Below are 27,229 nucleotides of genomic sequence, written 5' to 3'. Positions count from 1 at the left end.
AGCGGGGGAGGGGTAAACTGCACCCCTCCAGTTGGACTGCCAGCTCGCCCCAGCCAATGGTGAGGAGAATGATGGGAGTTGTAGTCTGGCAACATATGGAGGGGCCACAGTTTCCCCATCCTTGGACTAAAGCCGCCTTGAAGTGGAAGCACCACACAGAAAGGAGGCTCCCAGCTATGTCTCTGCCTGAGCTGCCCTTCTGGCTTTAATTGCTTTAAAGAACTACAGTGCAGTGAAAGCTTGTTATAACGCTGCTCACTGTAGCGCAGATTCAGATACACTGCCGGTATAACGATATCCCAACTAAAATTCTGTATACAAAATCTTTCAAATGGACTGCCTTCAAGTCGATCCCGACTTATGAATAGGGTTTTCATGGTAAGTGGTATTCAGAGGGGGTTTACCATTGCCTTCCTCTGAGGCTGAGAGGCAGTCACTGGCCCGAGGTCACCCAGTGAGCTTCATGGCTGTGTGGGGATTCATGGTCTCCCAGGTTGTAGTCCAACACTCTAACCACTACACCACACTGCCTCTCATTCTGTATACATTAAACAACTTTCTATTATAATATAGAACTCCTATAAAGCGGGTGCATCCTTTGTCTCCTGAGCCCTGCGTTATAATGAGCTTTCATTGTAATTAGGGTCCATATCATGGAGTCTCCAGTGTAGGGGTTGTTGCCAGTGCTGCTCCCACTCAGAGTACATCCACTGAGGTTAATGTATGCAATTAACTTGGGTTCATCAATTTTAGTGAGTCTACGCTGAGTATACCTTCATTAAATACAATCCAAGTTCTTTAAAATGCTGTCTCTGGGGTTCCCAAGGTGGTCCATGGCTTGTTTGTGGTTGAAGAGAGGAGACAGCACACCCATCATGTTAAATATTCATATTGATTTTTAATTACATTTTCATTCCTGCTTTTATTTCTTCCGACTGCATTGTACTGTAATTTGAATTGTGAATTCTAAGGTATTCAAACTGAAACAATACAGAAGGAATAAAAGTACGATTCAAAATCATACAGCATCTAGCACAGTGCAGTAAAATCGCTACAACAGGCACAAAAATGGTTAAGCGGTCTGCCAAGGCCATCAGCAATTTTCAAGTGGGCCATGGGGGGAAAAAAGTTTGGGAACCACAAGGCTAATTATACACTGAAATGGTGATGGAATTCCATTTTGTGATACCCCTCCGGTGTGCTAAACTGCTCCATGAAAATGGTTTGGAGGGGGCAGAGCCTACATTGGAGAATTTTGCCCCCAAGTGAATTAACTTAGATGTAGACTAGAACTCATGGATATCCAATGAAGCTCAATCTTGGAAGATTCGGGACAGGCAAAAGAAAGGACTTCCTCACACAGGGCATAGGTAAACTATGGAATTCCCTCCCACAAGAAGCAGTGATGACCACCAACTTGGATGGCTTTAAAAGACGATCAGACAAATTCATGCAGGAAAAGGCTATCAACCCTGATAACTATGTTCTACCTTCACTGTCAGAGTAAGGATGCTTCTGAATATCAGTGGTTGGAAACCTCAGGAGGGGAGAGTGCTCTTGTGGTCAGGTCCTGCTTGTGGGTTTCCCATTGAGGCATCTGGTTGGCCACTGTGAGAACAGGATGCTGGACTAGGTGGGCCACTGGCCTGATCCAACAGCCAGGCTCTTCTCACATTCTTATGAACCGTCTTGGGTCTCTCGTCTACAGGTACCTCTCTGGGGATTCTTTCTCTGTGTTCCCGTACAGTGCTGAGATTGGCTTCCCGTTGCCCCCTGTCTCTCCATCCGTCTTCATTCCGACCCCTCCCAGCATGCTCCAGCTGACCAGCCAGACGTTCTTCCGCTCCCCTCGCCGAACCTCTTCCTCCTCTCTCCCTGGACGGCTAAACCGGGCTCTCTCGTTGGGCACCATTCCTTCTCTGGCCAGAACCGGTAAGACCGCTGACGATGGCGATAGCCGCCGTCAAAACATTTGCGACGGGGCTTCGCTTAGAAGAGGCTGCTGATTCGTTCTCTGTTTGCCACGTGTGGTGAACAGAATCCCCCAACCTGACGCCCTCCAGACCTTTTGGACTACAAGTCCCATCAGCCCTAGATGGCGCAAGCAGGCCCCGGGAACATCAGCCCGTCTCTGCCGCTGCTGTCTCCACCCAGCGACTGCTCTTTAGAGGTATACTGCCTCTGAACATGGAGGTTCCGTTTAGCTATCGGCTGGTGTCACTGTGCTGATTAATGTGAAGTGGGGTTAGTCAGCAGATTGTGCATAAGAAGGATGGCTGAAAGGGACCGCTTGCCAAGTGATAACCTACTAAGGGGGTCATGTTGACACCTGTTAAGGCAGCTATATCTGTATATCCCTGCCCAAGTTCCAGATGCAGAAGTGTGGCAAAAGATGTCGTTTTAATGCTTGGTGCGACAAAACATGACATGCACATCTGGTAAAAAAAAATTCACTGAGTTGAGAAAGGCAGGGGCGAGGAACCATAGGCCCCAAATGTGGCCTTCTGAGTCTTTGGATCTGGTTCTCCCCATGCCATCCACCCTCATGGACTCTGTATTGCACCCTCCTTAAGGGGATTGATAAGTAGAGGCTGAACAGGGAATGTCAGAGGCTACGAAACAGGAGATGAGCCAAACTTTTCAGAACTGGTGACTTAATGGGTTCCTTTTTGTGGCTGTTGTATTGAACTCTCTTAACTCCCAGTTTGGCACCATCTATATTCTCACAATCTATATTCTCTCAAAAAAATTTTTTATTCACTACTGCCCTGTGAGGTAGGCCTCCTTGGAGAAAATAAGACAGGGTTTTTTTTAAAAAGAAAACAAGGGTTGCCAGTTCCCCATTTGCAATATAAAGCCCCCATCTGGAAGCACCCAAATTCATGGAGGGGTGAAAACTCTGTGGAAAGTTAGGACAGCTAAATGGAACCTTCATTTTCAGATGCAATCTACCTCAGTACCAGAAAATAGGGAGACAGAACAGCAAGGAGATGATGATTTGCCTTCATACCCTGATTTTGGGCTTTCTGGCCATGTAGGAAATGGGATTCTAGATTTAGATGGGCTCTTGATCCTGTCTGTCACGGACGGCTCTTATATTTGTAAAGGTGAAAGTGGGGGAAGCGGGGTCCAATTTGCATGCAGAAAGCCATTCCCCAGCATCCCAAGGTAAGGCTGGGAAGGACCCAGTGTGAAATCCCAGAGAACTGCTGCCAATCAGTACCGACAATACTGAGCAAGGTAGACCATTGAACTGGCTCTGTATAACACACTGAACTTGTGAAGGATTATCAATACCTTGGCACATTCATTAACCAAAATGGAGACAATAGTCAAGAAATTAGAAGAAGGTTAGGACTGGGGAGGGCAGCTATGAGAGAACTAGTAAAGGTCCTCAAATGCAAAGATGTATAACTGAACACCAAAGTCAGGATCATTCAGACCATGGTATTCCCGATCTCTATGTATGGATGTGAAAGTTGGACAGTGAAAAAAGCAGATAAGAGAAAAATCAATTCCTTTGAAATGTGGTTTTGGAGGAGAGCTTTGAGCATACCATGGACTGTGAAAAAGACAAATAATTGGGTGTTAGAACAAATTAAACCAGAACTATCACTAGAAGCTAAAATGATGAAACTGAGGTCATCATACTTTGGACACATCATGAGAAGACCTGATTCACTAGAAAAGACAATAATGCTGGGAAAAACAGAAGGGAGTAGAAAAAGAGGAAGGCCAAACAAGATGGATCGATTCCATAAAGGAAGCCACAGACCTGAACTTACAAGATCTGAACAGGGTGGTTCATGACAGATGCTATTGGAGGTCGCTGATTTCTAAGGTCGCCATAAGTCATAATTGACTTGAAAGGATATAACAGTGTTCCTGAGATCAAGATAAAGTTTTTGGGTTTTTTTAGTGGACGATATAATTCACAAGACAGCCTGAAGCACCATGACTTCTTAGAAATGTATTATTTGGTGATGTATCTTTTGCTTAGCACTCTCTTACATAGTTGTCATTGTTGAAGGTTTATCTAATTTTATTTTATTTTATTATTTTGAGATTCTGGTTATCTGTTCAGCGGAAGCCGTCCCCTGTCCCAGACCTCTCATTGCAAGGAGTCTCCTACACCAGGTGAGAGAGCGCAAACATTCGAGTACTTCTGACCACAGGGAGGTTCAAAAATGACCTTGCGGGGGGGAGCAATCGAGCAAGTCATTTCTTCATCAACATCAGTGAGACAAATGTCCTAACATAGCTTTTCCCTTGATGTGCTAGTTTTATAATGCAGGGAGTGTATGCTTTCCTTGCTTGCTCTCTCTTTTTCTGTGTGTTTCTTTTGTTTTGAATAAAGATGGAGTGACATTCAAAAATGCAGTCCACAGACATCCCTTCCCGCGGTACTGGTGCGATTCAGAGAAGACTGTATCATGTGACTGTGAAAATGTATAGCTTGACTCTTTATAAACCAGGGGTGCTCAACATGGTGCAATTCAGATGCAGTGGGACTGCACTCCCATAATCCCTGTTTGTTTGGTCATTCTATCTTGTAGGACTGCAACTCCCATCATTCCAATATTTGGATGGCACCATATTGGCTACCTCTGCTTTAAACAGCTATTTTTTGGGGGGGACTGCACTTTTATTTACTTTTATTTTATTTTACAAAATTGTATGTACACGTATGTGTGTGTGCATTTGTTTCCTGTTTGTGTTGCTAGGATGTATTTGTGAATTTGCATTGTGATTACTTGTTTTTGTGTGTGTGAATTGCCTAGAGTACTCTTTGGGATCGGTATCTATTTGGACAAATACGTAAAAAGGGATTTGTTACACTTTCACATCCTGTTGGGTGGCTGATCAATTCGATCTCTTTCACCTGTTTTAATTAATGCCGCAGCTTCGGGAGTTCCCAGACCTTTCGCTGGGTCCCAACATATCATGTTGCTTCAGAAACGGCTGTGGAATACAGTGTCAGTACAGATTGCTCTAGCCCATGATAGCCAAAGGCAGACATCCATATTCAAACGCATCTTACCTTGGAAACGAGGGACTGGCTTCCCAGGGGAATCTGGCTGGCCATTGATGGCATCAGGGCATCAGAATTGACAAAGTTCAAGAACAGCACACTACCACATTTCATACTGGGAGTATTATGAGCCGTGTGTGTGTGTCTGTGTGTAAGAGAGAGGGGAATATAGAAGAAGTTTGGTTCATCTAATAATTAAGCATAAGTACAAACTTTCTTTATATTATAGTTCACGGTTTATTTATTGTTCTTTTGTCTTTTAATTTTTTTTACTCTTATACTTTTGTAAAGTTTACATTTTGTATGTTTTGTATATTTAGTATTGTACATGCTTTACATAATTTCTTAAATCCTGCCTGTTGAAAAAGAAAAAAGGAATTAAAAAAATTAGATTGCCGACCAAATTTACATATTTATAAAAAAATATATTGAAGGATGCTCACCAAACAAATGCATTGGAAAATGGTGTTTGCTAATTATTGGCATGTAAAATTCCAAGACAATGTATGGTTTAAAGAGCATAATGTAACTTATTAGGTGCCATGGTATCCTTCTGGGGAGACTGGCTGAGTTGGGAGTGGGAGGTACTGCATTGCGGTGGTTCCACTCCTACTTGGCAGGTCGCCTCCAGAAGGTGGTGCTTGGGGAACATTGCTCGGCACCCTGGACTCTCCTGTATGGAGTTCAGCAGGGGTCAGTTCTGTCCCCCATGCTGTTCAACATCTACATGAAACCGTTGGGTGCAGTCATCCGGAGCTTTGGAGTGCGTTGCCATCAGTATGCCGATGACACGCAGCTCTATTTCTCCTTTTCATCTTCTTCAGGTGAGGCTGTCAATATGCTGAACCGGTGCCTGGCTGCGACAATGGACTGGATGAGGGCCAATAAACTGAGGCTCAATCCAGACAAGACTGAGATGCTGCTAGAGGGTGGTTCTTCTGACCGGATGGTGGATGTCCAACCTGTCCTGGATGGGGTTGCACTCCCCCTGAAGGAGCAGGTTCGTAGCTTGGGGGTTCTCCTAGAATAATCTCTGTCACTTGAGGCTCAGGTAGCCTCAGTGGCACGGAGTGCCTTCTACCAACTTTGGTTGGTGGCCCAACTACGTCCCTATCTGGACAGGGATAACCTGGCTTCAGTTGTCCATGCTCAGGTAACCTCTAAATTAGATTACTGCAATGCACTCTACGTGGGGCTGCCTTTGAAGACGGTTCGGAAACTGCAGCTTGTGCAAAATGCAGCGGCCAGATTGGTAACAGGGACCAGATGATCCGAACATATAAAACCAATTCTGGCCCACTTGCACTGGCTGCCTGTATGTTTCCGAGCTCGATTCAAGGTGCTGGTTTTGATCTATAGAGCCTTACACGGCTTGGGACCCACAATACCTGATGGAACGCCTCTCCTGATACGAACCCACCCGTACACTACGTTCAAGATCGAAGTCCCTCCTCTGGGTGCCTACTCCAAGGGAAGCTTGGAGAATGGCAACAAGGGAGAGGGCCTTCTCAGTGGTGGCCCCCAAATTATGGAAAGATTTCTTTGACGAGGTGTGCCTGGCGCCAACACTGTTATCTTTTCGGTGCCAGGTCAAGACTTTCCTCTTCTCCCAGGCATTTTAGCATGTGTTTTATATTGTTTTAAATTTTTAAATTGTGTTTTAAATAGTTTTTTAAACAAATTGTATTTGTTTTTAGTTACTGTAAACTGCCCAGAGAGCTTCGGCTATGGGGTGGTATACAAGTATAATAAATAAATAAATAAATTGACCTTGTCTGTATGGATGCATGATATTGTAAAGTTGGATACAGTATAGATGAAATATTTTATTTCTTTAGTAAAGATTATGTTTTGCATTTTTTTTTAAAAGAAAAGTAAATGCAAAAAGAGGAAAGTGCATCTGAAAAGGTTGGAGAGTGGGGGAAGTATTTGCCTGGATTCTGTGAGAGTCAAACACTCTTTTAATTACTTGCCGTTGGCAATCTCCAAGTCAGCCTAAACCACTTAACATTAAAAAAAAGTGGTGCGCAATGTAAATAAAAATGTAACATTAAATCATTAAATACTTCTTTAAAAAACATAAATGCAGCTTGCAGAGGTGCAAAGATGCAAATATAACAATGCCAAGTTGAGAAAGGTGGGGGGAAAGTTTTGAGTGCTTTGAAGGAATTTCTAGAGTGGTAATATTGATACCTTTTGAACAGATGGTACAAAAGAAAGATACAATAATCCTGAACTGTATCAATATTTCCAAGAAAGGCAGGCCATAATTGCTTGCTTGCACTTGTGACCTGTCTGTGGCACGTCTGACACTGTCTGGATGCCCGTGACCTCTGCACTAAGACTACTCCCCAGGAATATTGCTTTGTATCTAACTGCCAAAGGGCCCAAAGCACAGATCTGCACTGCAAACCTGCACTGGCTCTGTATCTCTTTTGCTAGCTCACTTTTAGCTCACATGTGCACCCCCAAGATTCTGAGCGTTGCAGTTTAAGTGTGAAGAGTTCCATAGGGAAAGACCCTGGCTTAATTGCAGAGTATCTGCTTTGTATGCAGAATGTCCCTGGTTCAATCTCTGGGGTCTCCAGGCGGAGCTGGGAGGGGCTCCTGCCTGAAACCCTGGAGAGCCGCAACCAGTCAGTGTGTAGACCAGGGGTTCCCAAACTGTTTTCCCCCGTGGATCACTGGGAAATTGCAGAAGGTCTTGGCGGGCCGCTTAATTATTTTCCTGCCTTTTGTAGCCGTTGCGGCAATGTGCTCTGCCTAGATGCCGTATGATTTTTGCTTCGCATTTTTATTGCCGCTTTTATTTCTTACGCATTATATTTTCGCTCTGTAAAACACCAGCTACTGAGATCTCAGAGGAAGAGCAGGATGCTAATGTGATACATGAAAAATTGCCACATGGTCCAAAATATCTGGAGGGCACCATTTTGGCAAATACTGGTTTTGATAAGACATCACAGGTTTGGATCCCTCTGAGTGCCTTGGAAGGAAGGAAAGCAGCAAAGACTGTGAATAAATCACAACTCCCATCACTAGGAATATTAATATGAATGCGTAAGATTTCTTATTTTAGCAGGACATGTAACCCCCTACTCAACAAAAAAATATTGGAATATCTGTGTAAATTCATTGGGTATTGGAACCAGAAAATCTAATGGTTGTATCCAGTGTTAGTCTCACTATGAGTAGACCCATTGAAATGAATGCACTTGACTAACATAGGTTTATCAATTTCACTGGGTCTTCTCTTAGTAGGATTTAGTTGGAGGCAACCCCAATACCAGAATGTTGGGAAAGAGGTGTTAGAGTTTTTATAACAAAATGAAAAGATACGGTGGTTTTATAATATTAACCATAACATTTAGATACTCAATATTATACAAGGTTCAGACTTAAGGGAATCCTCTCTGTTATTAAAGGCTTATGTTACTAAAATAGTTTATAAGTTGTTTTCCGCTCTCTTGCAAATAATTGCTTTCTGCTGTCTTTTATACCTTGATTTTAAATTATTATAGATTATTTTATTCTTAATACTTTCGTTGTAACTGCTCAGGGAGTAATTATTAACGAGCGGCTATCTAGAATTATTTTTTATATATGTGTAATTTTTAAAAATATTGGGTTTTATCCAATGGCAGTCCTACTCAGAACAGGCCCATTGAAGTTAATGGCCGTGGCTAGAGATGTAAAATTTCCGGAAATGTTGAAGCCATGGAAAAAACCTGGGTTTTTTTTCAATTTTTTTCCAGAAAAAAATGGAAATTTTCAGAAAAATTGAAAAAATGCAATATTAGCACTTTTTACCGATTGAAAGTCACTTTGTTACTTCAGGAACATAAAATGTAATTATGTACAAGTTGATTTGGCATAAAATTATCACATTTGGTATATTAGAAGTACATTTTATTCAAACAATTATTACAGATTGAATTTACTTTTTTAAATGTTGACTTTTTATTTATTTATTGTACTTATATACCGCCCCGTAGCCGAAGCTCTCTTTTGATAACAAATAGGTGTACAAGATCCTGAACTGTAAGGAACCTCTTTCGTTTTGCCAGCTTATGAGGAGCAGGCGAAAAACAATTAAAAAGAAAGACAGAAGAAACCATCAACATTAACAACAACAAAAATTATGTCTCCGCTAGTCCTCCACAGTGTCAAGCAGACACAAAGCATCCATTCCCATTAAAAGAACTGAGAAAAAACGGGGGTGGAGGGGAGAACAAGATTCAATGAAACATTTTATTCATCATGCTAAAATAAAACATTCCATAATCCAGTTTTTCTTCATTTTTTTCCCAATTTTTCAGAAAAACCCCAAAAACAGCTTTGGGAAAAAGCAGGAAAAAATGTTTTTTTCTGAATTTTTCCAGTTTTTCTCTGGGCCTTCACATCTCTAGCCATGGCTAACTCGGGTCCATAAATTTCACTGGGCCTTCTCTGAGTAGGACGTAATTTCTAGGAGTTGCATTCAACTAAATTGATCATGTATGTTAATTTAAGTGGATCTACTCTGAGTGGGACTGCCACTGGATCCAACCCATGATAAACAAAATCCCATTTCCTGACTTTTTGAAAGCACTGAATTGCTCTTCCTCTCTTTCCCCGTTGCCTGCCTCCATTTCCCCCCAGAATATTTCTCCCTCCTCTCAGGGAGCTGCGTCTCCTCCCCTGTGCCATCAACGGCACCATCTGTGGCCGGCTCAGTGGCATCCAGTTCTGGCTCCCTGCGTTACCGCCGGCCCCTGATCAGCCCCGCACGGCTCAACCTGAAAGGCCAGCGGCTGATGCTCTTCTCGGCCCAGAGCAAGGCCCAGCAGGGTGAAGATCTCGCCCACTCGGAAAACAACATTTTTGCCTCGGACCTGCCTGCCTTCTCGAAAAGGAACCTCAGTGAGCGGGGGCTGCATGGTACGTTCCTGTTGGGGTGGTGGTGGTGGCGGGGCTTGAATCTCCTGTTCCAAGCTTTGGTTTTATCCGAGTGGAGGCTCCAGGGACTGTGTCTGTATTGTAGACCTGAGTGATCCCATCAGGCATGGATAGGATCAAAAGTGTGCAATGTTGGCTGGCAGCGTGAAGCTTCTGGACTGGCTGGGACTGATTATACATTTGAGGAAATTGGCCTTCTATCTCAGCCATGGGCCTGTCACACATCGGCTTCCAGTTGAAGGCCTTTGGGAAGGGTTGTAGCTCAGGGGCAGAGCACCTGCCTTGCATGCAGAAGGTCCCAGATTCAATCCCCGGCATCTCTAGGTAGGGCTGCCAAAGACTCCCCATCTGAAACTCTGGAAAGCTGCTGCCAGTCGGTGTAGATCACTGTTCTTTAACGTGGGTCCTTCGACTACAACTCCCACCAATCCAAGCCAATTTAGCCAGTGGCCAAGGATGATGGGAGTTGTAGTCCAACAACAACGGAGGGCCCAAGGGGTCTGACTCAGTAGAAGGCAGCTTCCTGTGACCCAAGAACATGTGTCTGAAAAAACTGCTCCTAGGCCTGGATTCAAATATTGCTAGCCACAACCCTTTTTTTACCTGCCTCTGATGGTCCCGGCTTGTGTGCTGTAGCGCCGGGATGGGGAACATCTGTGACCCTCCAGATGTTGTTGGAGTCTAACTCCCATGAGCCCTAGCCAGCATGGCCAATGGTCAGGGATGATGGGAGTGCCAACAACATTTGGAGGGCTGTGGGTTAGTCGCCCTTGATCTCAACCACATTGTGCCACACAGTTCAAGCAACAAATATTATGTTCCTATGCAGGTCATGTGTAAAACTGTCTTGGTATCAGCAGACAGGGAAAGGAGGGCCAAGATCCACACCCCTGCACCTTTCCCCATCCCATAGGAGAAAGGCAACAGCAGAAGTAGCCCTCCAGATGTTGCTGGAGGACAGCTGCCATCGTTCATGACTGTTGGCCACACTGGCTGGGACCGATGGGGAGCTGGAGTCCAGCAGAGTCTGGAGAGCCACAGTTCTTCCCCTTCCCCCTTGCTTGGAGGATAGGTCTATGTTGTACCTCCATTGTTGGAGGCAGTATACCTTTGAATGCCGGTTACTGGGAATTGCAAATGAAGAGAGTTGCTCTTGTGCTCAGTTCCTGCTTGTGGGTTTCCCGCTGGGGCTTTGGGTTGTCCACTGTGAGAAGAGGATGCTGGACTAGAGTGACCCCTTGGGCCTGATCCAGCAGGCTCTTCTTATGAGGAGAGAATGAAAGAACTGGGCATGTTTGGCCCGAAGAGAAGACTGAGGGGAGATATGATAGCACTCTTCAAGTACATGAAAGGTTGTCACATAGAGGAGGGCCGGGATCTCTTCTCGATTGTCCCAGAGTGCATGACATGGAATAATGGGCTCAAGTTGCAGGAAGCCAGGAAAAACTTCCTAACTGTTAGAGCCATACAACAATGGAATCAATTACCTAGAGAGGTAGTGGGCTCTCCGACACTTGAGGCATTCAAGAGGCAGCTGGACAGCCATCTGTCAGGAATGCTTTGATTTGGATTCCTGCATTGAGCAGGGGGTTGGACTCGATGGCCTTATAGGCCCCTTCCAACTCTACTATTCTATGATATTTCCTCCTGGGAGGTGGTTTTGATAAGGCAGGCAGATAATTTTTTAAAAAGAAAGCATAGCAAAAGGCCTAGGTGCTGGAAAAAGCATGTTTTGTGCAAACCTTTGTCTCTTTTGCCCTTATGCCCATTAAGATATGAGAGCTGTTGCCGAAGCAGGAAGCATCTGCAGTGCTGGCTCCGTCAAGAAAGTAGACAACTCTTCACACTCCTCGAGCTGTGTGGTGGACACCACGACAAAAGGGGAGGAGCCAACGGGATGGAGGGGTGAGTGCGTGTCCGCCCACATGCGCAGGCATAGTGTGAGGGTGCTTGTGAGGATGTTGTGGAGTGGCCGTCACTCAGTCGTCGAGCACCTGCTTTGCAAGTGGAAAGCCAACAGGTTCAATCCCAGCGTTTTGAGGTAGGGCTGGGAAAGACTCCCATTTTAAAAGTACAGAGAGCTACTGCAAGTCAGTGTTGTGCAAAATTGTTTTTCTGTATGTAATGGTTTTCAGTTTTATATATATATATATATATACACACAAACCCACAGACAGTGCAATTGTTTTATCATGTTTTCATTGTATTGCAAAATCGCTTTGAGATACTTCATAAGAAACAATTCATAAATGAAATTTAATAATAATTGATTATAGATTATACTGAGCTTAGATGCACTGAATTGTCTGACTCAATATAAAAAGCAGCTTCTGTCTTAAGGTTTGGGCCATAGCTCAGTGGTAGAGCATCTGCCTTGCCTGCAGAAGGTCCAAGGTTCAATACCCAGCATCTCCAGGTAGGGCTGGGAATGTTCAGTCTGTCTGAAACCCTGGACAGCCGCTGCCAGTCAGTGTAGATAGTATTGAGCTAGATGGACCAATGGTCTGAGTCACAATAAGGCAGCTGTGCTATTCAGTGCTGATGGGAGTTGTAGTCCAAAACATCTGGAGGGCACCAGGCTGGGGAACGCAAACTGGTTCATGCTGCTCATTCTATATTCTTACCTTTCCCCCTCTTCTGTCTCTTATTCTTTCTTTCTTTCTTGGTTGTCCATAAAGGCCGTTTTGGTAACTCCACAATCCGAGGCCTCCTTGCCATTAGCCTGACTGTCAACGCCATCTTCACGTCGGCCTACCTCTACCAAAATTTGCGCTGAGCCATGCTGCCCCTTTGGGACTTTCTCGAGAGTGTTGGCGTGATCCTGGCATGAAGGGGACCCAACCAACTTCAACTCTGTCTTGTCTGACACAGGCTTTTTAGTTACCATTTCTTCCCTTTCAACCGGCTGCCACTGTGTCCTGTAAGAGGCCTCCAACCTCTTGCTTACCATCTTGTAAGCAAAACACTTTTTTCTAAAAGGGAATGTCCGTGACCAGTTGTGGGCGACGATCTGGATATTTCAGTCAACGTCGGATTTCTCCAACTACTTTGCCCCTTTCTCTGTACAGAACTGGTTTATTGGGGAGAACTCAAAATATTGACTGCCGTTTTTGCAGGGGACTGGTTTGATGAGGTGCCCGTGGCCACCAGCTCTTGTCCTCCCCTTACTGATGACAAAGTGTTAACGTTGCTGAATTCTTGTTCACAAAAGGACCGGCAGACATGCGGCCTTTGTTTCCGGTAGTTCCACTGTGTTTTGTTGCTTTGCCAGCCTCGTTTGCCCTAACGAAACTTTCTCCCAGTGTCCCTCTCTCAAGTGAGAGAGAGGAAGGGTGGCCACATTAACTTGGTTGCTCCGTGGTGTTCCCTTTCACCCTGGATTTCCACTTACCAGCGGGCTCCACTTTTCAGTGCTGGCATAATATCTGTTGCACCTCTTTGCGATGTTTTGTGGATTGATGGATTGTGATCTCTTTTTAGAAAAATCATCATCATCCAGTATCGCAGTTCCATTTTTGCTTCGCCAAGAGGCACCACTACTACTGTAACAAGACATTCTGATGTCACTGAGATGCACTGTGGCTCTTGATAGCCAGTGTGTTGGCTTGATCCGGGTACTTTTTTTTTAAATTATTTTTGAGAAATTTGCTCTCAATATGCTGTACTAGAAATGTTGAACTGGGGGGCGGGGGGTCAGTGGCTTCACTGTGCAGAAACTGGTTATTGTATACTGCTTCAGAGGTCTCTCTGCATCTGGAACATCTGTGGCATGGGAATATCTTAGTGCAAAACTCATCTTAGCTAGCCAAAATCTGAACTAGGTCAGCTAAAGAAATCCTGCCATGTGTTGCAAAGCTAAAAAAAATAAATGGTGCTTGCTAAAGCAACCAACCTATATTTAGACTGTATCAATACAGACTGTAGGTGGAAGGGCTTACATGACTGTACTTATGGGGCACTAATAAATAAATCCCTGCACATAGAAAGCTAGCACATCAGGGAGAAGGCACTTCCTTGCTGACACTTTAGTTTTCTATGTGCAGTTTTTTTTTAATGAAAATTAATTGAGCTCATTCATGTACACTACCACCTTCAGTCTGTTTCTGAGAACCAGATCATAGGTGCTATGTCCAAAAAAATTACAGCTCTCCTAAAAAGTAATTCCAAAGTATCTCAATATTAACAGGTGTCCAGTTCTACCTGAGAGTGGCTTGAAACCATGCATTGGGGGGGGGCATCCAGCATCACCAGTTAACTTTGAGAGAAACTTGAGTCTTAATTTCTGCCAAGAAATTGCTCTTCCTTTCTCAGGCTGTCTCCAAAAGTTAAACTCCGCTGTTGCAGAGGAGAGTGCCCATTGCTAAACAGTTCACTATTTTTTTTCTTCCTCAATAACCCACCTAAATATTTTTTTTGGGGGGGGGGGGAGGGATTCAAATAAAGTGTTTCAGGCCCGAGGTGTACTTTCTGTGCTGGGCCTGGTTAGGTGCTGTGAGTGAAATTACGGCTGATGATTTTAGACTTAAGTCTTTCTCCTTCCTTGCCAATAGTGACAAGAGAGAGCCATGTAGGCCCGCACTATGCCCACAAGGCCTCAAGCCTAAGCCAGCCACGCAGCAGGGGAAGGAAGTTCTTCAGATTGAGATGATGAGAGGGCGGCCATCTTTTTAACGTGTTTGCTATCCTGAGATTGGCCAGCTAGCCTGCTGTGGTTGCTAGGCAACCGTCATGTGTTCTCAGAACCATTAACGACCTGCCATTTTGTCTGCTCAGGTAGAGAAGTGCAGTGACAGAATTCTAACATGTCTTAATCATGGTGTGCTTCAACATAGCTCAAAAATCCTCTCTCCCTCCCCCCCCCCGCTAGCCCGTCACTTACATCCACTAGGACAACCTTCCCCAAACCTGGTGCCTTCCAGATGTTTTGGACTACAACTCCCATAATCTCTGACCACTGGCCATGCAAGCTGAGGCTGATGGGAGTTGTAGTCCAAAATATCAGGGAAGGCTGCACTAAGTACACGGCCCCAGTCTTTTAAATTCCTTTCATTCTTTCCCTTTAAGTCACAGTGCACCCACATAAAATGTGGCAAAGGTGTCTTGAAAGTGCCACGCTTAATTAATTTCCGCCTTAATGCGGTTGATGAAGTGCTTCATGTCTTTCTATTCCTGGTTTTTTTTCTCACTCTTAACAAAAGAAATACTGGGGTGTGGAAGAAATACTTGATGATGCCAATTTTTTTTTCCCTGTTGGGGGCAACCCCCGCCTTAAACCCTTCATTGTATCTGCTATGAGGGCTGATTTCCTCACTTGAATACAGCAAAGCCACCTGAGTTTCGAAACATGGTTAGTAAACTGAAAATCTGTGCATAAACGGCCAGTTTTCCATGGGAGCAAAGGGGGGAGAATAATCCTTTTCCATGGCCAAGAATACATTCTAAAACGCATGTATGGTATTCAGTATAGATGGCCCAAGGGTGAGGGGATTGGCCATTAACACTATTCTGAGGTGGTTACAGGCACGTGGTGATGGGTCTATACAATAGAACACATCCTAGGAGCAGTTGTCAAGAGCCTCATGAGGACTAGTTCCCTGGCGAATGTACAAGCAACTGCCTTCAGGAGTTAACTCTTATTATGAAATACACTGTGTTCCTGACAGGCTTGAATTTTGGGGGGTTGGGTGGGGATTTGGTGGGTGGGAGCCTATGACAGAAGAAAAATGGCAGAGTCCTGGGTTTGTTTTTTTCCCTTCACTGAGAAAAGTTGTACATTTTGTACTTACGACTGTGGGCTTTTGGGCTGGGGGTGGGGAGAGGGGAGTAACCCTGTACAGTTTGGTTAGAAATTTGTGTTTTTAGTTTGGGGGTTTGGATGCAAAGGTGTTTTTTTTTCCTTTTCTTCCTCTCTATCCTCCAGGAGGTGTTTGAGAGATTATTTTTCATTATAAAAATAAGAATAAAAGCAAAATTTAATCTTGAGTGTCTTGTTCCATCGCCTTCTTAACTGGGGAGAAGCAGTTGTGCAAAAAAACCACAAAATCCATCCAGTTTCAAACCCATTTAACCCCTGATCAGCTTGCAAATAGCACAGATCAAAGCGGGCTTCCCCCTGCTTTTCCTAGCTTGCACATGTAAGAACATAAGAAGAGCCTGCTGGATCAGGCCAGTGGCCCATCTAGTCCAGCATCCTGTTCTCACAGTGGCCAACCAGGTGCCTGGGGGAAGCCCACAAGCAGGACCCGAGTGCAAGAACACTCTCCCCTCCTGAGGCTTCTGGCAACTGGTTTTCTGACTAGGGTGGCAGAGCACAGCCATCACGGCTAGTAGCCATTGATAGCCCTGTCCTCCATGAATTTGTCTAATCTTCTTTTAAAGCCGTCCAAGCTGGTGGCCATTACTGCATCTTGTGGGAGCAAATTCCATAGTTTAACTATGCGCTGAGTAAAGAAGTACTTCCTTTTGTCTGTCCTGAATCTTCCAACATTCAGCTTCTTTGAATGCCCACGAGTTCTAGTATTATGAGAGAGGGAGAAGAACTTTTCTCTATCCACTTTCTCAATGCCATGCATAATTTTATACACTTCTATCATGTCTCCTCTGACCCGTCTTTTCTCTAAACTAAAAAGCCCCAAATGCTGCAACCTTTCCTCCTAAGGGAGTCGCTCCATCCCCTTGATCATTCTGGTTGCCCTCTTCTGAACCTTTTCCAACTCTATAATATCTTTTTTGAGATGAGGCGACCAGAAATGTACACAGTATTCCAAATGTGGCCGCACCATAGATTTATACAACAGCATGATGATATCGGCTGTTTTATTTTCAATACCTTTCCTAATTATCGCTAGCATGGAATTTGCCTTTTTCACAGCTGCCGCACACTGGGTCGACATTTTCATCGTGCTGTCCACTACAACCCCGAGGTCTCTCTCCTGGTCGGTCACCGCCAGTTCAGACCCCATGAGCGTATATGTGAAATTCAGATTGTTTGCTCCAATATGCATAATTTTACACTTGTTTATATTGAATTGCATTTGCCATTTTTCCGCCCATTCACTCAGTTTGGAGAGGTCTTTTTGGAGCTCTTCGCAATCCCTTTTTGTTTTAACAACCCTGAACAATTTAGTGTCATCAGCAAACTTGGCCACTTCACTGCTCACTCCTAATTCTAGGTCATTAATGAACAAGTTGAAAAGTACAGGTCCCAATACCGATCCTTGAGGGACTCCACTTTCTACAGCCCTCCATTGGGAGAACTGTCCATTTATTCCTACTCTCTGCTTTCTGCTTCTTAACCAATTCCTTATCCACAAGAGGACCTCTCCTCTTATTCCATGACTGCTAAGCTTCCTCAGAAGTCTTTGGTGAGGTACCTTGTCAAACGCTTTGTGAAAGTCTAAGTACACTATGTCCACTGGATCACCTCTATCTATATGCTTGTTGACACTCTCAAAGAATTCTAATAGGTTACTGAGACAGGACTTTCCCTTGCAGAAGCCATGCTGGCTCTGCTTCAGCAAGGCTTGTTCTTCTATGTGCTTAGTTAATCTAGCTTTAATCATACTTTCTACCAGTTTTCCAGGGACAGAAGTTAAGCTAACTGGCCTGTAATTTCCGGGATCCCCTCTGGATCCCTTTTTGAATATTGGCGTTACATTTGCCACTTTCCAGTCCTCAGGCATGGAGGAGGACCCGAGGGACAAGTTACATATTTTAGTTAGCAGATCAGCAATTTCACATTTGAGTTCTTTGCAGGGGAACGTTATTCTATCCCTTCAAGTGTCTCATGGCTGACATTTTGGGCTCACAAGAACCCCTGTGAGGCAGGTTAGAATAAGGGGGGGATTTGAAACCAGGCCTCTCTTGTCCAAGACTAACGCCTGATGCACTGCCTTGCAGGTTTGAGGTAAGCAAAAGGAAGGATGGTAGTGAGCGAGGAACGAGCTACAAAGATCAGTAAGTTACTTTACGGAGACCCTTTTCTTTATTCTAGCCTAGTGCTTGGACCTAGAAGCTATATAACTTCAAACTTTAAGGGCAGTTCACATGAAAGGTTGCTTGCACATTAAAAAAAATCCTTGCCCATAGATAAATAGCATGTCAAGGAGCAGCTGTCTACATGTTTAAGCTAGGAAAGTTATGTGAACCTTGTTTTCTACGTGCAAGGAGCTTTTCAAGGCCTACTTGGGGGTGTTAAACTGTGTCCAGACTGTGCCACCAAGATGGCAGCAGCTGGGGGCTTCCTTGACAAATGTTTATGCACAGATCAAAGCGACAGTTCACGTACATTTCCTAGCTTAGATGTGTAGGCAGAGGGATAGACTTTTTGTCCCCTCTTTCAAGTAGCTTATGGTTGCCATTTTGTCCACACAACAACCCTCTCTTCACATAAAGCTAAACCGCCGTTAACTTTAACCATATTTACAGCTGAGATGTCTAGCAGACTATCACTTAAACCTAGCTGTGTTATGTCACAGAACAGAGAATAGGGCTCTCAGTGGCTACTAGCCACGATGGCTATGCTCTGCCTCCTTAGCTGGAGGCAGCATGCTTCCAAATACCAGTTGCTGGAAATTGCAGGAGGGGAGAGTGCTCTTGCACTCAGGTCCTGTTTGCTGGCTTCCTATAGCGGCATCTGGTTGGCCACTGTGAGAACAGGCTTCTGGACTGGATGGGCCACTGGCCTGATCTAGCTGGCTTTTCTTATGTCAGAATAATTAAAAGCCCCAATGAGAGCAGTCAAGGCTTAAATTTTTTGGAACTCTTCACTCCTCGCTCTGCAATTTTTGGGCCATGATATCTCCTTAACCACTGTTAAGGAAGAGGTCTTGGTTCACACATAATGCTAAGCTTTGGTTATTATTAACAAAGGTTTATAAACCAACTTACAAACTGTGGTTAATGAGCGATCTTTAACCATAGTTAATAAACCACAATTAAGCTGTGGGCTGGATTCACTTGTTAACACTAAACCATGGTTTAGCATTATATCAAACCAGACCATAGAATACTAACCTCTGAGCAAGGAGCCTTCTTCCTGACATGCTATATTTTTTCTGTGTTGGGGGGGGTGCCTTTTTTTTTTAATAGAGGGGCATTCAGTTATGGGACCCCCACCTGCAGCCTGAAATGGTATAGTCCAGGCACAGGTTTACCACTTCCAGCTCTGTTCTTGGTATAGACGTAATCCTTCTGCCAAGCAGCACATTGGTCTTACTGGGTATCTGTCGGGGTGACGAAAGCAAGCAAGCTTTGCAGGATCCAGCTTCAACCTCCATTTGCGCAAGTGTACAAGTTCTTCTGCTTCTTGGGTGGTCTGGTTGTGTCAAGCCTACTTTGTCTTGCTGGCTGCCACTAGTGAGAATTTCTTCCTTGTTTCGTAAGGTGTGTTGGGGGTTCGATTGCCCAAGCTCTTTTGATCATCCTTGGCAGGTAAGCTGATGTCATTTTATTGTTGTTGCACTCGCCTCTCCCATTGCGTAGGTTTTTTCTTAAGTGGTTGAAAGGGTAAAAGGGAATCTGAGGAGTTGGAACACAGGAACCTACCTTAGGTCAGGCTGTCCCTCTAGGCCAGTACTGTCTGCTCGGACTGGCAGCAGCTTTCCAGGGTCTTAGGCACCAAAGTCTTCACCTGTGATCTGAGATATCTTTTTAACTGGAGATGAATTGGGACACTGTGCATGAACAGAGCATAGAAACATAGGAAAAGGTCTTATGTCAGGCCAGACCATTGGTCCATCTGGCTCAATAATGCCCACACTGACTGGCAGGGTTTCAGACCGGGGTCCTTCCCAGGTGTACCTGGAGAAGCTGGGGATTGAACCTAGGACCTTGTACTGAGCTACAGCCCTTGTATTCAGGCTTCCCCAAGCTGTAGAAAATCCAGGACAGCAGCATTAACTATTATTCATAGAAAAGCAAGTGCACAGAACTGCTAGAGTGGATGGAGCAACCTGTGCCTGGGCTTCAACTCCCATCAGCCCCAACCAGCATGGCTGGTCAGGGATGATGGGAAATGGAGTTCAGCAACATCTGGAGTGCCACCAGTTCCACATCCTTGGATTTAAAGGCCCCTGGGAGCACCGTTCAGAAAGGAGGTTCCCTGCAGCATCTCTGGCTTTTATTGATTAAAACGGACAGGGAAGCTATGGCCCTCCTGATGTTGCTGGACCCCAACTCCCATCAGCCCCAGCCAGCGGTCAGGGATGATGATGGGAGTTGGAGTCCAGCAACAGTCCAGCTGTTGGTATCCTTTGGAGGAGAGGAGAAGGGAGCCAGCTGTGAGTCAGCCTCGTGAGAGAAGTCCCCTGAACTGTCAGGCTGCTGAGGCTCCCCGGTGATCAGCAAGATCAGCACCTGGCGCTCTAGTGTCTGTTTGCTTTTCTTAAACTTTGTACTTGAGTATTTAACTCTAGAAAAAAATTTTACGTATTGAGAACCAAGAGCTCAATGCAGCTACGTAGAGTCCTTGTTCCCCCCAGTCACTGGGTCTGTTAGGTCTTTCTTCAAAAGTTGTGATGCCCTACCTAAGATGGTTATTTATTCCCAAACATAGGAGGGCATTTTCTTTGACCCAGTTTAATGTCTCTTCCCATCCAAACTTTTTGATGGCAGATAACAAACAAAAAAAGCCATTTGATATCAGATGCTGCCCCTGTAATTATGACAGAATTTGAGTCTATTCTACATGTAGTTATTACCAAGGGGCTAGAAAAGACCAGATACCCAGCCCTCTCCTCTGACTCCCTTTTGACTATTTTACTTGAGGGCTCAGATAAGTTAATCACCGAACCAGTGGCGAAATGTCTGAACCTGGCTATTCTGACCAGACCACTTATGATTAAAATCAATAATCAGACTCATTGAGATGTATTTTTACAATCTGGGTATGCTGCCTTTTCTTAGAATTTCATGTATCTGTTGACTGTAAATAAAGATATATTTTGTAATAAGGAATTTATTTTGTTTGTTAAATTGTTGTTTGTCCTATTTCTCTCCCCAACCCCAGTGATTTTGTATTTTGATGTTTTGAATGTTTGTTGTAAGACGCTTTGGACACAGCAGCCTGTGGAAAGGCAGCATATAAATAAAATCAGTCTGTTAATCAACCCCTGGAGGGCTACAGCTTCCCTATTCGGGGGGGTACAATCTCAGCAACAGCTCACAGCATTCCTATCTTTGTAAAGCTCCTCCAGAAATGTGCCTAGGAGAAAACTGTTCTGTTCAGCTCTCCTTAACCCCATACTCAGGATGGGCAAACCTGTAGTAGAGCTTCCTCCCACCTCTCCGTGGCTCTAATTACCCTCTTACTTAACACCACTTTGCTAGTAACCAAATCTTGCCGATGGTTGGAGAGAGGCTTTTGTGTGCAACCTCTCCAGGCTTTGTATACAACCTCTCCAGATCCTTTGCCAACAATAAAGCTGTAGTGTGACCAATGTACATTATTCAGCTTAAGTGTGCATCATGCGTTGTTTGTTTTGCATAATTTAGCCTATAACTTTTTAAACCTCCTAACTTTGCTCGGCATTGGGGGCGAGGGACTTGTACAGCCTTCTGATTGGAGATTCAGTGGGCATTTGCTCAGATATAAGTCATAATGTGGAAACCATAAGGGCTAGAAACTTGGGATGGTTGTTTCTGTTGTCATTTGTAATACCCAAATTTAAAAGCAGAGGTTCTCAGAGCTCCCTTCTGCAGTACCACATTATTTAGGGAGGCAGAGAGAGCAATTCCTGGTGATCTCTATTGGCCATGCTGGCTGGGAATGATGGAAGTTGGGGTCCAACCATATCTGTAAGGCTGAGGGTCCCCGTCCCTGCTTTAAATAGTTTAAGGCCAGAAAGGAGCCTTACAGTGCAACCCTATGCAAGTCTACTCACAAACTGGAAATCCCACTGAATTCAGTGGGGCTTCTAGGTAAAGATTTCAGCCTTGATTTTTATTTATTTATTTATGACTTACAGCCCGCTAAATGGTCCCAAGACAGGTTAGAAAACTATCACGCACACACAGAGAGAAAAACAAAATACAGGTTACATTAAAATAATAATAAACCATAAAGCAACAATGATAAAGGAGCTGAACAGCAGTGCACAGGCTTGTAGCCAGAGGGAAGTTAATCTACTCAAACAAAGGTCTGGTGTAAAAACAAAGAAAAATATCTGACTCTATTATTAACATTTATTACCTGCCTTTCACCCAAAGGTCCCAAGGCGGGTTACAACAATTTAAAAATACACCATGAAGAACGATGAAAAACAACAAAATCACAAAATAGGGTGGGTCTGGAAAATACACATCTCATGTCAAAGGCCACTGATGGCAAAGGGGAGATCATTACACAAATGAAGCCACCACCGAGAAGGCCTTCTCATGCTACCCCTAGAACCACACTGGTTGACAACGCTTTCCCTGCTGATCTTAACATCCAGGCGGGCTGATGTGAGAGGAGGCGTTCCTTCAGACAGGAACACAGGAAGTTGCTTTATACCAAGGTGGGTCTACCTAGCGTAATACCGTCAGCCCTGACTGGCAGCAGCTCTCCAGGGGCTTCAGATAATGGTCTCCCAGTCCCACCTGGAGATAGAACCTGGGGCCTTATGCATGCAAAGCCAATGCTCTGCCACTGACCTACTGTCCTTCCCAAAGTTTAGGGCTTTGTCTATCAGTGTTGGAAATGGGCTGCCTTCAAGTTGATCCCGACTTACGGCGACCTTATGAATAGGGTTTTAACGGTAAGCAGTATTCAGAGGGGGTTTGCCATTGCCTCCCTCTGAGGCTAGTCCTCCCCAGCTGGCCAGGGCCTGCTCAGCTTGCCGCAGCTGCACAAGCCAGCCCCTTCATAGAATCATAGAATAGTAGAGTTGGAAGGGGCCTATAAGGCCATCAAGTCCAACCCCCTTCCTTGTCCGCAACTGCCAGCTGGGGGGCAACTGGGCTCCTTGGTACTATGCAGCTTGCCCACGTGTTAATGGACTCCAAATGGATAAGTACATTGCAATATTAAAGCTATCTTTCTGCAGAATGCTTTGGTGGAGTTTGCAGGGTGGAGATCCCTGCTCCCTACCAAGTTAGGTCAGCGGTAGCCCTCTGGATGTTGCACTCCCACTGCCAGCTGGCTCAGCCAATAGTCGGGAATTATGGGAGCTGTAGTCCAGCAAGATCTGGTGGACCACAAGCTCCCCACCGTTGCCCTATCTGGTGTTTAGGAAATTTGAGGAGCACTTTAAGAAAGCTTGGTCTTGTACATTGTTTTTCTTTACTTTTGTTAAATTTGGCTTTTAATTAATTTTATGGCTGTATTTGACCCTGTTAAGTCACTTTGAGACTTCTTTATTTTTTGTATGAATTAGTAAACAAATACAATTATAACAGCAGCGTGGAAGGAAAATTTTCCAGTCAATTTATTGTGCTCCAAAGGACAGAGTTTATTGAGAGAGACATAGACCAATGATCATTGGGAGAGAGGTTATCAAGAACTTTCTCTGCCCAAAATATGCCAAGCAGAGCTTTATAAAGGGATTACACATCACACATATGTCATAGTCAAAAGCATACATTAATTTCCATACATGGTAAAATCATACACCTTCAGAGCAGTCCCTCATCACATTTTAGTTCCTGCCTACCCATGTGCCAACAAGGAAAAATACCTATCACAAGCATGATCTGATGTCCTCATTTTAACCAAGCATCTTTAAAGAGCAGGCTTCCTATGTTGCGAAATCTTTCGCAACTTACCTTTTTCTCTACCTCTTGACTGCATTCTTAAGTTTCATTTTTAGGCAAGCTGAAATAATTACTTTATTATGAGGCTTTCCATGCAGCATAGCTGAAGCTAAGTGAGGCCCGTCAGACTCAAACTCCCAGGAACTCTCCTTGTAAATCCTTCCACAGCAGTAATAACAAAGGGACCAAAGTCTGCATACGCTGTGCAGCCGGTTTGTGGCATTTTGCATGTTTCATGAATGCCCAGTAAATGGGAGCTGGTTAAAAAGTAGAGGAAGAAAAAGCACTCTGCATGTGCTCTAGGGCCCTCTTGGTTCTTTTTTTTTTTTTTTTTGGCATGCCTCAGGATGGAAGGAGACCCTGGGACAGAAAGTGTGGTTTATGGGTACGAGTAACTTAGGGCCATTCATTTCGAAGAGTCTACTGTGACAAGAAGTTAATTTGAACCCGAAGGTTAGGTTCTATCCAACTAAGTTCTGTTCTTGATATCTAAAGGGGGGGGAGAAGGGGTACACATTCCTTTGCTTTGTTTGTTTTGACTGGCCGCGATATTTGATTACTTTAAGCATGGTACATATTTTGGTGACCTTCCTTTGAACCCCAGACATCGGGAGGTCATCGAGGCGGCGGGAGAGCATAAAAGGCGCTGGTCCGGAGCTGGACGCGCGAGGTCGTCGTGCCAGTTTTGGCGGAACGCAGCCGGGAGAAGTTTTCCTGCGCATAGCCAAAATCTGGAAGCTAAAAAGAAGAGAGGAAAAAATCAACCAAATCTCCCAGGAATTTATCCGATGATAAGAAGTTGTGGAGAAGCGAGGACCTCTACAAGGATCCATTAAATCCCAGGACGATTAAAAATAGATCCTTTTTTTTTTAACGTCAGTTTAAGGAAAAAGCGCCAACATCCTGACTCTGCGTCCAAAAAGGATTTTTCTTTTTAATCCATTCTAGTTCTTTGTCGATTCATTTTGACATTCCTTTGTGGGAAAGTTTTAAAGATCTGTTCCACTACTACCTCAACACACCCAAAAGCGTTTTCGAAACTCCGGGGTTGGTTTGTTTCACACCCCCTGAAACTTGAGGGGAAATTTTGGAAAAAAGAATTGCGCACACGGAGGTCGCTTTGGTGAGGTAAGAGAGGCGCGCGGGGGTCTAGGGAAGGGGAGGAGCGGGGGCCCACCTAGGGCTGGCGGATCGAGGCCAACCGGGAAAGTTGAGGTAAAAGACCCCGATCCACCACCACCACCCCTCCTATTCCTCCTCTTCTGTAGGTGGACAAGCCCCATGGAGGAAGGTGAGAGCGGCGGAGCCGTCAAGGCCACCTTGGAGGTAGCGAAGGACCAGAGCGCCGACGGCAAGGGCGACCCGGCCGCCGCGCCCCCTCTCCTCCAAAAGCCCCCCTACTCCTACGTCGCCCTCATCACCCTGGCTCTCCGAGACAGCCCCGAGCAGCGCTTGCCCCTCAGCGGCATTTACCACTACATCTCCCAGCGCTTCCCTTACTACCAGCTGAGCCAAAAGGGCTGGCAGAACAGCATCCGCCACAACCTCAGCCTCAACGAGTGTTTCGTCAAGGTGCCCCGCCAGGGAGCCGAGCGCAGGGGCAACGACTGGGTCCTGGATCCGGCCTTTGAGGGCATGTTCGAGGGGGGCAACTACAGGCGACGGAGGCTCATCCGGAGGCGCTCGCCGGATCTTTCCCTTGTGTCTGCCCCGCCGGCTTTAGCTTGTTTCACCTGCCCTGAGACACCTGCGCCTTATTTCTTCCCTTACCATCCTTACAGTGAGAGGCCGCCGCCGCCTCCTGCCTGTCTTTTGGCCGGCTCCGGTGTGGGGCAGCCCCCCCACCCTTACACGATGAGCAACGGCAGTCCTCCAGGTGTGGGGCCGGTCACCGGCTACGGACCCTACCCCAAATTCCTGCTTCCCGGCGGGGCGGCGCAGCAGCCTTTGAGTTCCGTTGCCGGAGGATCCGTCGGTTCTTTCCAGCCGCCGCCGGACCTGCCCCGTTTCCACTGCTGGAATTGGTAGGAAAGATCCTGTGTCCGGATGGACCTTTGATGCTCTCCACTCGCCTCGCCTTTAAAACAGAAAAGAGAGACAAACCGGAGTGGCGACTCGCGGGCAACCTCGGTTTTGTTGTGTCTCAACGTTCTAGTCCTGCGTGAGAAAAGTAGCCGCTACTTGTTATTCTCGGTGTTCGGGGAGGAGGGGGAAGGACGTTGCTGGGGTTGGTGTGCAGGCTATCGAAAGCGATGTGGCTTGATTATGCCAAGTCCTAGGTGCCAACGTATCTATACTAGGTCTGCTCTTGTGCCTTCTAACCACAGCTTTTCCGGCAGGCATCATTTAGGTGGTGTGATCAAACTTCGGTCTATGTAGCGGGGGGGGGAAATACCTAATGATTTCTGCAGGTGAATCTTTTGTTGAAAGCAAAGGACTAGGTATCTGTGGTCAGCTGGCAACTTTTCCTCCTGTTTGCCCCAGCCAATAGGTTATTCGTTGGATTCTGAGGGAGAGTGGGAGGGATTACTAAAGGCATACTGTTGCCAACTTTTCAACCCATCCCTGCTGCTGTGGTTCAAAGCGTGGCCTGATCTGCAGGAATTAGCAGGTGGCTGATGTTTTATATCTACTCTTTGCACAGCCCTACTTGTCAGATCCTGACAATCAGGCTGCTGTTTGAGGCAGAGCAATGGGGGCTGGTTTAAAAGTTGGCAACCCTAGTCCAAAAGAGATTAAAATTCCCCATGTCCTGTTGAAATGAACAGAATTTATGTCTTGAATTTTTTTTTTTACACAGCTTCCTGACAGACAGGTGCACCTTTGCCCCCTGGAGAGATGCTGTCAGGAGTTTCATCTGTTGAATTTCAGCCAGTATGTTGCTGGTACAAGCACAGGGTCAAAAAAGGCGGGCAGAGAGAGGTGACAACCATAACTAATGCTAAATATATTTACTTGGAAGTAAGTTCAATTTAGCTGAGTGGGACTTACTTCCTGAGTAAATGTGCACTGATGATTCACTTAGACATGGGTCAGCTCTATTGTAGTCGACAGTAATGTGTTTCCTGGTGAAATGTTGCATTTAAAATGGGTGTTAGGAGTTACTCAGTGATCCAGTCCTAAGCACCACACACTTCGACTAAATTGTGATGTTCAGCTCTGGAAGGAAAGAAGGATCTTGCTTTTTCGTCTTTAATTGGCAGTTATGTAACACATTAAACGTGGGAATTAGATGTTGTAAAAAGCAGTCTGCCATATACATTGACAAAACTATATATGTATTTATATGCATTTAACTGGAGGAGAAATCTTGAAATTCTTGCCAGAATACTTTTCAAAGAGGATACTTGAGATTTAAAACAACTCCAGGGCAGTCTTCTTGACTTTAAAAAAGTGTTTGAATGTTTAGAATCTTTGTGTTTTTTTAAAAAAGGTTTTTAAAAAGTTTCTCTCTGTTAAAATGTGTTGTTTTTTGTCATCTGTGGAGAGAATATTGAATATCTGGATCCTTGGGGAGTAGAAAGTCTT

The 27,229-nt window shown here is 45.0% G+C and overlaps 2 protein-coding genes across 4 annotated transcripts in view; both read left to right on the top strand.

Moving 5' to 3' along the window:
* Positions 1 to 15,952, top strand: part of TMEM201 (transmembrane protein 201) — a 48,099-nt gene extending 32,147 nt beyond the window's left edge. For all 3 annotated transcript variants that reach the window (XM_061601726.1, XM_061601727.1, XM_061601724.1), the window contains 5 exons: positions 1,709 to 1,932; positions 4,066 to 4,137; positions 9,674 to 9,952; positions 11,744 to 11,875; positions 12,649 to 15,952. In XM_061601726.1, the coding sequence (XP_061457710.1) occupies positions 1,709 to 1,932; positions 4,066 to 4,137; positions 9,674 to 9,952; positions 11,744 to 11,875; positions 12,649 to 12,746 (805 nt within the window). In that variant the 3' untranslated portion in view covers positions 12,747 to 15,952. The remainder of the gene's footprint in view (positions 1 to 1,708; positions 1,933 to 4,065; positions 4,138 to 9,673; positions 9,953 to 11,743; positions 11,876 to 12,648) is intronic.
* Positions 15,953 to 24,810: 8,858 nt separating this feature from the next.
* Positions 24,811 to 25,753, top strand: LOC133372462 (forkhead box protein L2-like). Its single transcript, XM_061601112.1, has 2 exons — positions 24,811 to 24,829; positions 24,970 to 25,753. The coding sequence occupies exon 2, from the start codon at positions 24,983 to 24,985 to the stop codon at positions 25,727 to 25,729; it is 747 nt and encodes a 248-aa protein (XP_061457096.1). The 5' UTR covers positions 24,811 to 24,829; positions 24,970 to 24,982; the 3' UTR covers positions 25,730 to 25,753.
* The last annotated feature ends 1,476 nt before the right edge of the window (positions 25,754 to 27,229 follow it).

Source organism: Rhineura floridana, chromosome 18 (assembly GCF_030035675.1).
Source record: "Rhineura floridana isolate rRhiFlo1 chromosome 18, rRhiFlo1.hap2, whole genome shotgun sequence".
Lineage (NCBI taxonomy): Eukaryota > Metazoa > Chordata > Lepidosauria > Squamata > Rhineuridae > Rhineura > Rhineura floridana.
The sequence above is the reverse complement of the archived record's forward strand: the minus strand, read 5'-3'. Positions and strand labels throughout refer to the sequence as shown.